The sequence below is a fragment of the Toxotes jaculatrix genome, chromosome 4 (genome assembly GCF_017976425.1).
Source record: "Toxotes jaculatrix isolate fToxJac2 chromosome 4, fToxJac2.pri, whole genome shotgun sequence".
In the NCBI taxonomy this organism is placed as follows: Eukaryota; Metazoa; Chordata; class Actinopteri; family Toxotidae; genus Toxotes; species Toxotes jaculatrix.
This window is the reverse complement of record NC_054397.1, coordinates 22,891,009-22,906,526: the sequence shown is the minus strand read 5'-3', so window position 1 is coordinate 22,906,526 and position 15,518 is coordinate 22,891,009. Positions and strand designations below refer to the sequence as shown.

Below are 15,518 nucleotides of genomic sequence, written 5' to 3'. Positions count from 1 at the left end.
TGTTTTGCACAAGGCACTCCTTTAGTATACAGAATTCCAGTGGCTTTTTTGCAGCTTTAGAAGGTGCTTAATCTCTGTGTCATCAATGACAAGCAAAGCAAACTCACTGCTCTTATTTCTCCTTGTAGTGAAATCGATTCTCACACAATCATCGCCCCCCTCCTTCTCTCTGATCCCCGCCTCCTCACCTCCTCCCTCTCTCCCACCCGCTCCAATCTTATCTCCACCTGTCCTTTCTGATCTGACCCTCTTTCAAACAAGCTCCTTTCTCTGCTGCTGCAATAGAGCAATCTCCCATTGTGTGCCCCACAAAGCAGCATCTTTCTGTCCTTTTGGTGTGTGATCTCGTGGGCAGTCGTGGAGATTTGGCTTTGCTTTCAGGTTGCTGTGTTTTCGCTTTATTTTGTGCCAGACCTCTCTTTTGTGGTGTTTTGTGGGATTTCGCTCAGCTGCAATGGGTAGTATCAGCCCTGTCACACCCACTATAAACACTCTAATCTCCTCATAAATCTGCTCTGATTGGTTTTAGACAGACGGGCAAGGGATTGATGGACACTTGCATTCAGTGAAAGCTCCTTAACTGTAATTTATTGCAAGTCATTTGACATCATGGCCAAGGACAAAAACATCTTTTCATATATATGTATATTGTTCCAAGAAATTGTATTTCATCTGTGGAGTTCATTCAGTTTTATCCCCAGTAGGAAACAGTAGGATAGCCACTTACAATCTTTTTTCTTTCAAGATTGATCAGGGAATAGGTTTTTCAAACTGAATCAACAAACAATGAATAAATCCTGAATTCGTGGATCATATCTCAGAATTCTCTGTAGTGCTTCCTGCACACCAGCAGATCAACAGATCTTTAACAGAGCATTGTGATGTGAAGGATGAACCGGATGCCCTCTTGTTTTAACGGTTCAACAGATATGGTGCAGCAGAAATTCAGCTGCATCAAAAAAGAAGAAGTGTGTGCAGGAAGGCTATCTCTACATATACTTTATGTCTTGGGGTTGAGAGAATCAAATGTGAACACAAGCAGAGAGCTGTCACTCTTCATCAGGAATTGTTAAGTATTTGGCAAATGAATGCGAGTGTTGACCTGTAACTGCTGGATTCTTTAACAAACAACTGTGGTTATCATATCATCTTAAATGATGATATGACAGTGTTCACACTTCTGTTTCCACTTCTCCTAAGTCGTAAAATAAAAAATAAAAAAAATTATTGTGTCTTTCAACATAGTATGTTAATGAGCTTTAGAGGTGCTGGATCAGTGAGTGGATTTTATTATGTTCAGACAGAGCCAGGCTAGATGCTTCCCACTGTTTCCAGTCTTTGTGCTAAGCTAAGCTAACCAGCTGTAGCCTCATATTTAATGTACAGATGTGAGAGTGGTATTAAGCCTCTCATCTAACTCTCTGCCAGAAAGCAAATAAATGTATTTCCCAAAATGTTAAACTAAGACTTTAAGTAAAAGCAGAAATACTGCACTGTAAAAAAACAAAAAACAAACAGTTAAAAACCTGCATTGAAAATGCCATTTAAGTACATGTGTATTACACCGCTGTGAGTGTTATACTATTATATTTATGTAATTGAATTATAATTGTTTTTGCATTAAAATGTAAGTAGTATTTTAATGTTGTTGGTGGTTGAGGTGGAGTTAGTTTGGAACTACTTTTTATACTGTTGGATAATTTATAATATAACAATGCATTATATTTTATACGCTAATCATATTGTATGTAATAAATGTAAATTAATAAAATATCTAAAATATTTAAAGTAGTAAATAAAGCTGTCAAATAGATGCACTGACGTAAAAAGTTAAGTTTCCCTCTGAACTGTTAGTAAGTACGTTACATGAAAAGGAAAAACTTTAGTAATGTCACTTCCTCCACTGGACATTACTGGTTTCTTTGCAAGCTACATTATGGTGGCTCTTCAGACTGGCTGGTGACAAGTCCTGTGTTTGTCTGTCAGTCTGTCAACCTGCCCCAGTTCCCTGGTCAGAGAGTAACCTCAGAGCAGATGGAGGAATCAAAGGCCAGGTTACACAAGCACAACCAGCTTTACATTATTTACAATTGCCCAGTTAGCATTAATTCACATGGTCTGGCCAACCTATCCATTATGTATTGAGTGAGCATGAGGCTGCTTTCCAAACAAAACCGATCAATTCAACCAGTTACTTTTCAAGAGCAAATTAAAATGTCTATAAACATTTGAATGTTTTCTCTTAGAAAAAGCATTCAATAGTCAATAGTCAGACCACCATATGTTCTCTTTGGAGATTTCCTCACCTCTTGACTCGATGTTTCCAGTCTGTCGTTGGCAAGAATAAATTAAAATGCTCATATGTGCTGTAAAAGACTTGACCACATTAATAATGGATTGGGAATCCTATGTTACAGCCCAGTGTGCAGCTCTTACCACCATATAGTTATCATGAGGAGACGTACACGTCTTGTGACAGGGCTGGCTCAGGGATGTGACGGGGTGTCGGCTTGGGTTTTTTGGATGAGCGCTCTGGCTATGTGGTGGGGCTAACAGGCAAGAGGTTATGTGTGGGTTTGTGTGAGGGTAGGTGCATGAGATGGGGAACAGGGGGAAACACACAGTGAAGCACAGGGCGGACACAGAAGGAACAAAACATTAAAACAAGATGTGACAGAATATCTGCCCAAACCACAGGCGTGTCGATTTAAGAGCTACAGGACTGACATGAAAAAGAGTTAAGAATGACGGAGAAAGGGAGGATTGTGAGCTGAATGGGGTTTCTGTGTGTTGTTTTTGGATGTAAAATGTAGGACACAGATAAGACCTGATATTTTGAATAAAGCTTTTCTCTTAAGAAACCACCTCAAATGTTATGTTGTATTTAAAGGAATTTGGAGAAATACATTTGATTGCTTTCTTCCTAAAAGTCAGAGGAGAACATTGATACCACACATTAAATATAAGGCTGCAGCCTGTTAGCTTAGCATAGAGACTGGAAACACAGAGGGAAACAGCCTGATTCTGTCCAAAAAGTAAAAAAAACAAAACTACCAACAATTCTGAAGTTTGCTATAATGAACAGGTAATATTTTATTTGTTTAATCTAAAAGACAGAAAATCAAGCAAATTTTTGTCAGCTATCTTTGATATGAATTTGACTGCTGGACCATGTTGATTTGCCCCAAACAGCCTATGTACTGACTGAGTAGATTGTGTGTGTGTGTGTGTGTGTGTGTGTGTGTGTGTGTGTGTGTGTGTGTGTGTGTGTGTGTGTGTGTGTGTGTGTGTGAGCAAAAAGTGAGAGGGGACATCTCAGCACTGAGGCTGAATGCTCTTGTTGAATGAAAGAAAAGACTGAGGGCCTGTAGAGCAACGAAATGAAAAAGGATCAAGGGAAGAAACTAAGAAGTTGCTCCTTAAAAGATAAATAGTCTCACTTGGTTGGGTGGTGCCACTGGTGGAATAAAGTGTTAAGTTCAGAGGAAGATGTAGAGAAACAACCAGAAGGTATATGTGCATTAGATTGTGCCACAGTCACTGTAGATAAATCAGATGGAATACCTTAAACGTAAACAAAACAAAAAAATCCTAAAAAAAAAAAACATTCAATAGGCAAAAAGTTTCACAAAGACTGTTTAACTTTTTTAGATCTCTCCGTTGATTTGCAAACCAAATTCCACACACATCTTTGCTCCTTCCCTCTGTCCTCAAGCAAACTCTGTGCTCTACACTTAAAACAAGACAAAAAACACAGACACACATGCACCCTCACCACATCAATGATTTGTAGCAGTGTGAGGCCCAGGTCCACCACGATGGGTGCCGAGTCGTTCTGGACAGGTCTCTCCAGTCGGCTGTAGTTGACCATGAGGTCGTGGTACAGCTTCCTCTGGTACACACCGCCGTGACAACCTGAAGGGAAAAGAGTTAGGACAATGAAAATGGGAGAGGAGTTAAGGAGAGGAAAGACAAGGATGGAGGAAAAAGGACAGAAGTGGTTTGGGGTATAAGTGAGAAAATAATAAAGTAACAGGTAAGGAGGAAAAAAAGGAAGAATTGAAGTAGCAGGCATGGAGAGCAACAATGGTGGGAGGAACTGACAAATTTATATTCAGCTGTTAATGTCATTTGCAAAGGCTCAATCAATCCAGTAGTTTAATCAAACATACAGAAAATATTCTCCCACACATATTAACGCCTGTAATCTAATCAATGCTATTATTGCAGTTATTTCCAACATTGTTCATGAGGTGTGAAATCCCTCAAGAAATCTTGATTAAGTCACAGTATGCTGGACGTAATGAGTACATTATTAACTCAGTGAACTTTAATTGTGTTGACTGTGCTTCCTCTTTGTCTCCCCTGCATTCATTAGGCCTCATCAAGAGGTTTACACTGAACGAGGAGGCATCCATCTTTAACAGGAATGAATATTACAGCGCTGTCCCCGATGCAAGAGAAGAGCCAGTCAGTCGTGAAGGTAGCATGTCCTCTCTTTGGCACCACACTGTTTGCATCGTTTCTCTTTCACCAGTGATGCTTTCAGAGTAAAATCTAACTGACAAAAAGGTTTTGACTGTGAAGACAGTGGATCTCATTGAAGGCAGGAAAAAAAAACTGTAAGGTAATAGATGTGATTTATATTATAATATCATAGAATCTAGTCATTAATCTCCTGACATGCAATCCTGAAACATGTTGGTACTGTATGTTGAGCTCAAAAAATGAAATATTTTGCATACATATAACAATGTTGAGTGTGTTGTCTACAAATAAACCCAACTGAGGAATTATTACAACAGCTCATAACTTAAGTGAGAATGGTATACATTAAGAACTGTATGTGTGTATTGCAACTAAAAAATGATGTTGATGGGGGCGGGACATTAAACAGGAAATGCTATTTAAGAATTTTTTTTTTAAATTGATCAGTACATGAACAGAGAAAGCCTTGTTTGAAATCATGGCCTCATCATTTATTTCTCCAGCACTGTATAGAGAAGTTTAATCTGTCCAGTTATTATTATAATTTTTGTGATATTGAGTGAAAGCTTATTATTTGTTACCCATCACGCAGCTGACTGCACGAGGAGCCCTAAATTATAAACCTTGACATATCAGTAGACTTTTCTAATCTCTTCACTTACTGTCCCAATACTCACCATCACAACATTCACAAAACTTCCAGACTTCCTCATCTTTCAGTGTCTCATCTCAGCCAGAACGGAAAAGGTCTCAGCCTGCCTCTCCCCAGTGACCCCTGTCCAAATTAGATGTTGTCTCAACATATTCCGGCAATTATCGAGTGACAGCTGAGACGTGAGTGCACCCACAATGACTGAGTGGATGACTAATTAGCTAATGAGGCGAAAATAAACAAAGACGGCTCGCTGTGTGTTTGTGTGTGAGGGTGTTGGGGGCACCCCAAATCTTGGTGTGACAGGGAATCTGCATAATGGGTGAGACTGGCAGCGAGCGAAAGTGTTGCGAGTCGATGGAGCGGGACGAGCCGAGCCAGAACGAGCTGAACAGTAAAGAGCCCTGTCAAAGAGCCACCATAAAAACGAACACATCTCTGAATGGGTGGCAACATAGCATATATTGATATTGATCTACAACAGTAAAATTCATCAAGTCAATCCCTTTATTTCCTGCTTTTCTCTGAGACTGTCTGGATTCTTCAGTTTTCTACAATCCCGCTTCTTGTCCTTGAAGTCACATCACTCCAAACCAAACACTCTGTGATACCTGAGATGGAAGATGGCACAGTCAGGTACAGTAAGTCCTGAACACAGGGAGAGCTTCCTGCTGCAGGAAGAGAGACAGACATCTTAAACAGACAGACTGAGCTGTTACTGTAACAGACTGCAGCGCCTGCATACACTCTGTTGTTAGGTAGTTGTGATGAGTTGTTCCAGTGCATCCTCAGGCAGTGTGTCTGTGTGTCTGTGTTATTACACTGGGCTTTAGAATGAATTGGGTGAAGCTGCCTGAGAGCTGTAGGTTTATCCTTACAGTGTCCTACATGTGATGCTTTATGTCAGTAGTGCAGTGGTTATATAATGTCTTTCCTACTGTTTTCTCTGTTTCCTTCCTTTCTAATATGTGATATATGTTTGCATTTCCACAGGCTTACTAAGGTTTTAATAGTGCATTGCTATTCTTGTAGAGTGTCTGCGATCTTTGATTCAAATGAAGATATTAGCCAATGTCTTTAGATGCTGACAAAGTGCACTTTTAAACTATATTTGATCTGATGAAAGCTGTTAGATGTAAGGATTTGCTGCCTGACAGTGCTTTAACTTCTCACTTTGTTGTAGTGATGTAGGAGTGTACTTCAGTGTGGATCAGTACACTGTGACATCACTGCTACACCCATCAGTGGTCTTTTGCCTCTTGTTTTGCCCCTTTTAGGTGGGGATATTTTTTGTGTTTTTCACATTATACTAAACTTTAAATATTTTTTAAAATAATAGGTCTATGTTGTATGGATGAATAGACACTTATTTCTGCCTCTATTTGGTTTAAGGGCTCCAGGTTTAAAAGATAATCACTATTTTAAAATGACAGTGTTTAATCTGAAGCTCATACATGATATGCCCTGAAATAGGAGCAAATTGTCATAATCTGTCACACCTGGCTAGAACTTATTCATCACAGGTGTTGAAAGAACTACAAATTTAAAGAGTCATCTTGATGTTGAGCTCAACAGATTTGTACATTCCTGTCAACTGGCTCCAGCCTCCCTTACTCTGTGCACCTACTGTATAAATAGTAAAGCTCAAGAGAACTGAATAGACCTAAACGATGCCATCGTTATTCAAAGAAATGAATTAAATCTTCTGCCAGTATCTTCTTTGTACTGACAAAATCTTATAAGAGGTATCAAACACTGGTATAATACAGTAAAACTGTTGCACACTAGAGGTTTACGTAGCGTATGAATGAATGGATGAATGGCGGGGACAGACGTGGACAGATTGATAAATCATTTATTGAAAAGCATGTAGGAAATAAGTGTGTCCTCCAATCCACTGTTCTCCTGAAAGACTACTGGAAAAGTGCTGTTAAAATATTGTTGTGCAGGATAAGAAAGCAGAAAAGCTCCTTGTGTTCATGTCCCTGCTCTGATTTGCGGTCGGGCTGTCTAGATGTGATAATCAAACAAACCCAAAGAACTGCTCCATCACTCGACATGATCACTGCGCAAGCTCAGCCAGTGTTCCTGAAAAAGGCAGAGTGAGTGCTTTTAGTGATAAACAGGTTGTTTGTGTTTTACAAAAACTGTGTGTAAATGTAACTGTGAATGTTATTCACAGTTATATCACCACACAAATATGTTAATTTCATGCTGGTTAAAAAATAGCATACAAATATATGTAGGTTCATTCACGGACTATTTACGTCTGGTGTTGTAGTCTTCTGTTTCAAGCTTGACATCTAGTTTAATAGCAGCATTTGTATTATATTCTTTTATATACTGTTCAGTAATGTAAACGTTGTTGTTTGTTGTGTAATTCTTCTATGCTGCTATCTATGCTGCAGCCATAGACAACTAGATCCCTTGTTCCGGTTGAGAAAGACTGCCTGTGGACATCTGGAGTACGGATTAGGAAGCTGTGTAGCTGACTGTAGCTGAGTGTGTAGCAGGAGTTGCTATTATTGTAGTTGATTATTGAGAAGTTGATTATTCAGAAACAAATTGTATATTTTGTTTGCTTATGTTCTTTGCCAGGTTGCTTTTAACTACAACTTCACAAACTAAATAATTGGCCGTCTATTCATTCTGGAAACAGGATTCACTTTACGCATCTGCCTTTACTTCTGTGGGACATTATCATAGATTGTTGACTGAAATCCTTTATTGGCACAGAAGAAGAAGAAGGCCAGACTTATGTATTTCAGACTCTGTTTTTCAGCATCTCTTTACTGTCCTAGTGTACTTGGCTGAGAGTGTGACCTGTCACGTTAAAGGAGGTCGCAAGGGTTTTAAGGAAGACTGGATTTCTGTCTCATTACATTGCATAGGCCTGAGGGCAACTACTGCAGTGTGGTAAATATAAACAGGAGAGGAGTCACTCAGGGTGCACTCTCCATCTCCTGCTTTGACACTTTGTCTCCCTTGAGTCGTTCGATGTGTGTGTGCAGCATCAGCTAACGGATCAATCAATAAACAAAATTCTCCCATTACAATTTATGGACTTTCTTGTTCTATCAATGCAATCATTTTTCCACTATCAGAAAAACGATTGTATTGATGCAGAGTACAGCATGTAGTCCTCAGTTATTTTAGCTGTGATCTGAGAGGTTGGTTTGAATCCCATGTTGGTTTAGATATTGGTGTTGGGAAAATGAATTAGCAGCACTCTTCTCTGCCTTATCATCTTAACTGGCTCAGCTACACTTTAGCAAATCACTTAACCTGGACTGTGAGTCTTAACAGATCACACTGCTACCTCAATGAATCCTGCAGATTTGCAACATAAGACTTACTACTTCTGTACATAAACACTCCCTGGGCACTTTATTAGGAACACCTGTACATAAGTTCATTCATGCAATTATCCGATCAGCTAATCATGGCAGAGGGGTACTGTTTAAAATCATGCAGATAGAGGTCAGGAGCTTCAGTTAATGTTCAGAATGGGGGAAAAAATGTGATCTCAGTGACTTTGACCATGGCATGATTGTTGGTGCCAGACAGGCTGGTCTGAGTATTTCTGAAACCAGAAATACTTCTGCTCTGGGATTTTCACACACAACAGTCTCTAGAGTTTAACTCAGACTGGTGCAAAAAAACAAAAAACATCCAGTGGCCTTGAGAGAGAGGTCAGAGGAGAATAGCTGGACTGGTTGGGGCTGGCAGAAAGGCTACAGTAACTCAGATAACCACTCTTCACAACTGTTGTGAATCCAGTTTCGTTAATTTCTTTTTTGTTCAAATTATTCATTTTAAATAGCCTTATTTTTATTATTATTTTTATTATTGTTTTTCTGCCCCTTAAGACTCTTTCTTGTGCTGCTGTAACACATGATGTCCGCCTCCAGGGATTATTTCATCTAGTCTTAGTTATTCTAAAGAAGATCCTTAGAAGGCTGTGATTGTCGGGGGCAGACGTGGAAAGCCTGACTATGCTAAAAATCAATGTGATGCTCACTGCACAGCTAGACAGAACAAACATCTTCATTGACCAAGAAATGAAAAATTACATGTAGCAGTCAGTGCTGCTTTTTTTTAACAAGTGCAATTGGTTTTAACAGTATACCAAACATTTGCAAACATTTTCACCTGAAACGAACCAAAAACCTCAAGTAAAAAATTGTTCAACAGTCGCTGAAATTCATTTTCAAACACAACATGCAGGTTGGTGTTTGGAAAGTCGCATCGCTCCGATGAAGCAACACTGGAGGAAAAATCCCTAACCCTCACAGACAGCCGTGCCATCAAAGCAGCTGAGCATCACAATGAAAAGCTTTGTGCCTAGCATGTTATTTTTGAATTTCAAATGGGAGTCAGAGATGGTTAATACTTTGACTTGCATTCTGCGCTGCTCAAGAGTATTTGATTTCAGGAGGGGGAGCACAAGGAAGTAAAAAAAAAAGAAATATATTCAAAACTTTGTAATTACATTTACATTTAGATCAATCTAGCAAATAACAGATTATGATAATATTGGTTTTTGTGCTTTCCAAGATAATGTTCATATAACAAAACAGATGGAGAAGCTGTATAATGTATTATTAATACTGTGAAGTCATTTTTAGTTTTCTTAGTTTTAACCTGAAAATGCCTTTTTTTTTTTTTATTCCCCCAGCTACAAGTCATTTCTCCAGGACCCGTTCAGGCTGTACAACTCCAACAACCTTCATCAATAAGGTAGGGCAGCCTATATATGTAGCCTGAGAGGCAAAACTGAGGGCAAAAAAAAGTTGGTAAAGGACAAAATCAACTACCCCTCTACACCCCAGCTGCAAATGTTTGCATGTGCAGTTAGAAGGTGTGATATGTTGTAGCAGAAGTGGTGGCAACTACTTGCACATCCATTCACTTTCCAAAACTTTGACTTCACCAAACAAATCTAAGAGACTCTTCGTACTCTGTGGTTGGTTTCCATATGTTTTTCCCCACAAACAGCCACAACCTTAACCTCAGAGCTTCCAGCTGGCAAACACAATTCCTGCCCCAGATTTCCACGGCCAAACCACACTTCCACCTCCACCCTCTCCTACTTTTCCCAGATTGCAACTGTTGTTTTTTTGTCCCAGTTTTCAGCAATAAACCCAGCTCTCACTGATTTCCTACATGATCCACAACCTCGATAGAAACACTGAATATACCAATACAGATAGAGCCCTAACCTGAAGGCATCTATCAAATTCAAATGGCTACCATATATCTCTCTCATTGCATTAGTGACCTCTCATATTTCCATTTCAGAGCCCACCGGGGGTCTCATTCGATCCTCAATCATTAAAGCTCAGTTGTACTGTACAGAAATAAAAAGGGTTTCTTTTTATGGCCGCGATGCTGCAGCAGTAGACATACAGGCAATTCAGTTTACGAGTTTTTCACCCTTGAAAGCACTCGCTGCCTTCAAAATCATTTTTACAGACTTGGTGTCCACAGTGTGCTCATTTTTCCCTCTTGCAGACAATGACACTCACAGGTGTAACAAATCATTGAGTCAAAGCCTTTCACAGGTTTGACAGGTATTTCAAAGTTATAAATCCAAATCAAAACTTGCGTGAGTCAGTGCAGAGAAATTAAAAAATATGCCTTTGAAATTCTTGAAAAGAGAGGCTTGGCTTTCTGGATCTGTTTATTCTTTTTATTGACTGAAAGAAATTTGTGTGTAATCATGGGTTTTTATCTGTCTCAATTTGTGTCCTTAGAAGGGTACTCCAGGTCTTCAGTATGTCACTGCCATAAAATTTGTGGACTTGTGAGGGACAGGTTTAAAAAAAAAAAAAAAAAATAGACTTGATTTAGCAGAGGATGAGATATGCCAAATTCTACAACAGTGTGACCTGCCATTAGTTTGAAACCTGGAAGCTATAGAACTAAGACAGGACATAAAGATGTATGAAAAACACATCAACAGGCGACTAACATTAAGTATAAATGTGGACTATTTTCTTTGGCTGACCACAGCATGCTCACATACCAAGCATGATGTAAAGTCATAACATGAAACATAGCTCAGCTTCTCAGTAGGTCATTTTGAAGAATTAGGTTGAGTACAGCAGAGAGCAGCTGTGGAAACCTATATAAAATTCACACCCCTAAGCAAAATCTGGGCTTTTCCCATCTTAGTGTACAACATATTGCAGCTTTTAGGGGCCAGAAGGCAACCCCTGACAGCTTTCTGCCTGTAGCACTATTAACTTCACACTAAGAGGGATGTTTGAGGACAGTAGGGCAAAGACTGATTAGAGTAGAGTCAATCTTTAATGTCCCCAAGAAGTTGACAGATAGTAGTCAAAAGGAATAGCACAAGGAAGAACAATAAATAGACAATAAATAGAAGACCAATAATACACAATGGACCAAACGACCACTAGAGAGAATGCAGTGAAAATCAGGGGACGACCCACCATCAATATTTACAACAGCTGAAAAGGAAAATTACAGCTTGTTTAAAAGGCCAATATCTGACAGGATAAAGGACCTCATGTACTGATTAGTGCTCCCTCTTGCAAGTTAAAGCCTCTGTCCTGATAAAAACCACAGAGACAGGTTGTTATTTGCAGTTTGCTGTTTAAATACTTTGCATATTGTTGTCATGTCTATTGCACATGTGCATTTTTACTTAAACACAAATAACTTTTCCTTCATGAATCTTCCTTGCATTTTTCAGTGTTACTGGTCAAAATGATGCACTCTTAACATTATCATGTTACATTTCCTGTTCATCTTGAATGTTTCTCCTCTCAAGACACATACCTGAAGAAAAGTATCAGCAATCACATTTTTGAGTCTTAACAACAAGCTGGAGACTCGATACCATTCAAATCAGGAACAGTTAGCATGACACAAGGACTGTGCCACAACAGAGACAGATTAAATATTGATTAACACTGTGAACATGTAGGCAACTTGGCTCACAATTGAATCGCATTAAAGCAGCAGGTTCACAGCTATTTGTATAAGATCAAAACAAATCCAGAATCTGAGAAGTAAAGAAGACGAAACAGAACCTGATGGAGTCGGTTCGTTTTCCTCAAGAATATCAAACAAGGTCACTTTGTAAGCTTCTGGAAATAAGCTCCTCTGATCCAAGAGGACACACATAGATGATAGATAAATGCAGAAAACAAGCTGTGCCATGAATGATGCAAATTCTCCGAGTTACGTATTTGCTTCACTTTTACAAGTAGGATGTACTTTAAGTCCAAGATTCACTCCCTTTTAGCTGCTCCACTGTGTTCAAAGCTAGTTGCTAACTTTATCTGTCTCCTGTTTGGTGATGTGGAGGTAGCCTGCAGAGGGTTTATCAGAGCTTTTTTTTTTTTTTCCAAAAACAGAAATGAGGTTCATGAGAGAGGTGAGACTGAACCAAAACATAAATGTTGCAGGCCTGAAAGCCAAAACAATGAGCTGAAAGGCACTAAAATGCTCAGCAGAGCCTTGGGGAACTGCAAAGTGGAACGAGAGTCACTTTGAGAAACCCCTCACACATTAGACAAAATTATTTTTTTCCCGACTATTATAAAAATATTGATAGTGCAGCTTTAAACAAATGCTGAGTCCACTAATGTTACACAAGAACTCGAGCTTGATTAAGGACAACACAAAAGGCCAAAATGCCGATGAAATGAGTCTTTAATCAGCCAAACTGTCATCAGGGTGACTGAAGCTGTTTAAAAGTGAACTACGGCTAATCAGCAACAGCAAAAAAGGACATTTGTCTGAGTCACCCTGGATGCATGATTCGTCCAATCACAGGTTTATTTTTGTTTCTAATCATTTACAGTCAATGATTCATGGAATAGCTGTGTTTTGAGCTGATGTTTTCATTAATGATCATATCTAATCAACCGCAGTAGCAAAAGATGATTTTGCTCATGTGTAAACACGTGTTAGCAGGGCTGACAGGAAACTGTTCAACCATTTACATGTTGCAGACACACACCCAAGTTGGAGCAGGGACAATCAATAGAAAGCCTGGAATTTTACACCTTATCTTTCTCTCACATTTACAGTGCACAACAAATTATTGTCAAGCGTTTGTTAGCAAACCGCCGTCCCATCCAGACTACACGGCACACTGCACCCAGAGAAACTAACTGGAGGGATTGTGTCTGGAACAGAGGGTGGACACAATAACAGCTAAATATGTGAACAAAGGAATAAGCCCCCTTTTAAATCCTCCCTGCAATGTTGTCCTACAAATTGTTACCAAAGCTTTGTGGAGCTCTGTAGCACTCGTTAAGAAGGAAATCCTTCCCTTCACAGAGGAAGGAAAGAGGTAGCCATCTGTTTGGCACACCACGCTCCAGACATCTTCCTTGAAGATAGAAAGTTGTTTATATCTGGTGATTAGGGACCATAAGATGAACATCTAACTGATCTGGTGTCTGTTAAACTGCTCTTAAATTCATTGCAGTGGGGCATCGCCATCTTGACACACTGAGAAAAAACACACCTGTTTGTCTGCCTCTGTAACAGCCATTTACATTCAGGTGGAGCCTGTTGGGAGAGGCTGTGAGAACACACAGACTGCAGCCTCCTTACTTTTAGCATCACCTGTTTGCATGTTTGACCTCCTTTTATTCTCTTCCAGTCAGAGCAAATGGACCAGAATTGAGTTCCATCACTAGAACATATTTGCAGAAATCAAATATATATTAAAACCACATCCTTCTAGAGATGTAGAATGTAAACAAGGGATTCAAACATATTACAGAGATTTAACCTCGTCTGAGGGCCCTCTCTGTTGCACTATAGTCACGCATTTAACAATCCTTTAGCTGCAGATTACACTGAGGGGATGAACGGCCCCAATGGGCTTCGCGCATCATCGGAGGGACGCCCTCCTTATTCTGGGCCAGATGTTGGGTCTTTTAAAGAAGGCTCACTGCTGTGCGAGCACGAACACACACAAACACACACTGACCCACGGGCTCAGCAGTTTATTAAACTGTGATGCAAGGGATTCAACCTTTAAACAGAAAACATTAGCTTATTATACAAATAAACACATTTGTAGTTATAATCAGAAACATCCCAGCTAAAGAATCTGCAGTCAACTCCTGTGCATGCCGTTTACAGTTGTGGATACAGATGTTCTTGTCACGCCAGATGTGCAGTGAACCGAACTAAGCCGAAGTCTGTCTTAGCTGCGGCTCTAATCTTTATGTGAATGATGCTCATATGACAAAAATCCAAAAGAAAAAGCGCTTCACTGCTTCTTTTTTCTTTTGGTTCCCTTTTGCCATCTTTTGACAGACGTGGACAGAAAGCAGACTGAAGGCTCCATCAGTGACCCACCTTGACAGCAGAATGTCGCCCACAGGTAAACTCCAATCAATACAGATCCTGTACACTGCCGAGGATCCATGGCAGCAGCGGAGCAGAACTCCCTCTGTGTCCCGCTGGAGATGTCAAACTTAGAGGGAGCGCAGCTTTGTCAGACGGCTGGTGCTGCTCTCTCTCTCTCTCTCCCTCTCTCTCTCTCTCTCTCTCTCTCTCTCTCTCTCTTTCTCCCTTTCTCTCTCTGTGACTCTCTTTTTCTCTCTCCCTTTCTCTCTCTGTCTGTGACTCTCTCTCTCTCTCTCTCTCTCTCTCTCTCTCTCTCTCTTTTCTTGTCGGGTGCTGGAGGAGACACGCGCTCACACACCCGATATGTCTCTCTCTCTCTTTTTTGTGTTTGGGTCACCGTCACCTCAAAAGTCACTTTGGATTCAGCTCTCTGCTCCTCTCTCGGGGCTCGGCTGTATATTTATATCAAACATCTCGAGCGTGCCCCCCCCCCCCCGCGCGTTTCCTGTCGTGTCCCTGTGCGGTGATGACGACGGCCACCTGTCCGCTGACTGCTGCTGCCGCTGCTGCGCAATGCCGCCAACTTCGTCAGGGTTTGTCCCCTCCAGTCATTTCGGGCTCATCCTCATCTGCTTAATGGATGATGACTAAAGGAAAGATGACCACGCAGGGTCTCAACACGCACACAAGAGTCTCCATCAGAGGGCGACAGGCCCCACCCCCCTCCACTTTGGAAAACTTTCTTCTTCTTCTTTTTACTCATGTAAACGTTTCATTAAAAAATGTTCACGGCTTGCGCAGACGCAATACAGCACTTATTTGCGGCATCCCTGCGTTTTCTTGAGTCACGAGCAACATCTAATTTCCAAAAATGAAAAAACATTTTCATTGTGGAATCTTTTCACTTCCAAACTGTTCTCAGTCTTCAAGTGTTCTCTCCTTGTTCGTCCTCTTCTTCAGCCTTGTCCTCTTTTGCAAAAAGAGTCAGCCACTGACAGAAGAGAAACATTCTGATGTGAAACTGTATCAATAA

General features: G+C 40.3%; 1 protein-coding gene across 1 annotated transcript in view; it reads right to left on the bottom strand.

The window, feature by feature from the left end:
• Window positions 1-14,564, bottom strand: part of LOC121180352 (neuronal acetylcholine receptor subunit alpha-7-like) — a 35,388-nt gene extending 20,824 nt beyond the window's left edge. The window contains exons 1-2 of the mRNA XM_041035687.1: window positions 14,495-14,564; window positions 3,776-3,915 (exon numbers count right to left, since the gene is read on the bottom strand). Of these exons, the coding sequence (XP_040891621.1) occupies window positions 3,776-3,915; window positions 14,495-14,564 (210 nt within the window). The remainder of the gene's footprint in view (window positions 1-3,775; window positions 3,916-14,494) is intronic.
• Between the last annotated feature and the right edge of the window lie 954 nt (window positions 14,565-15,518).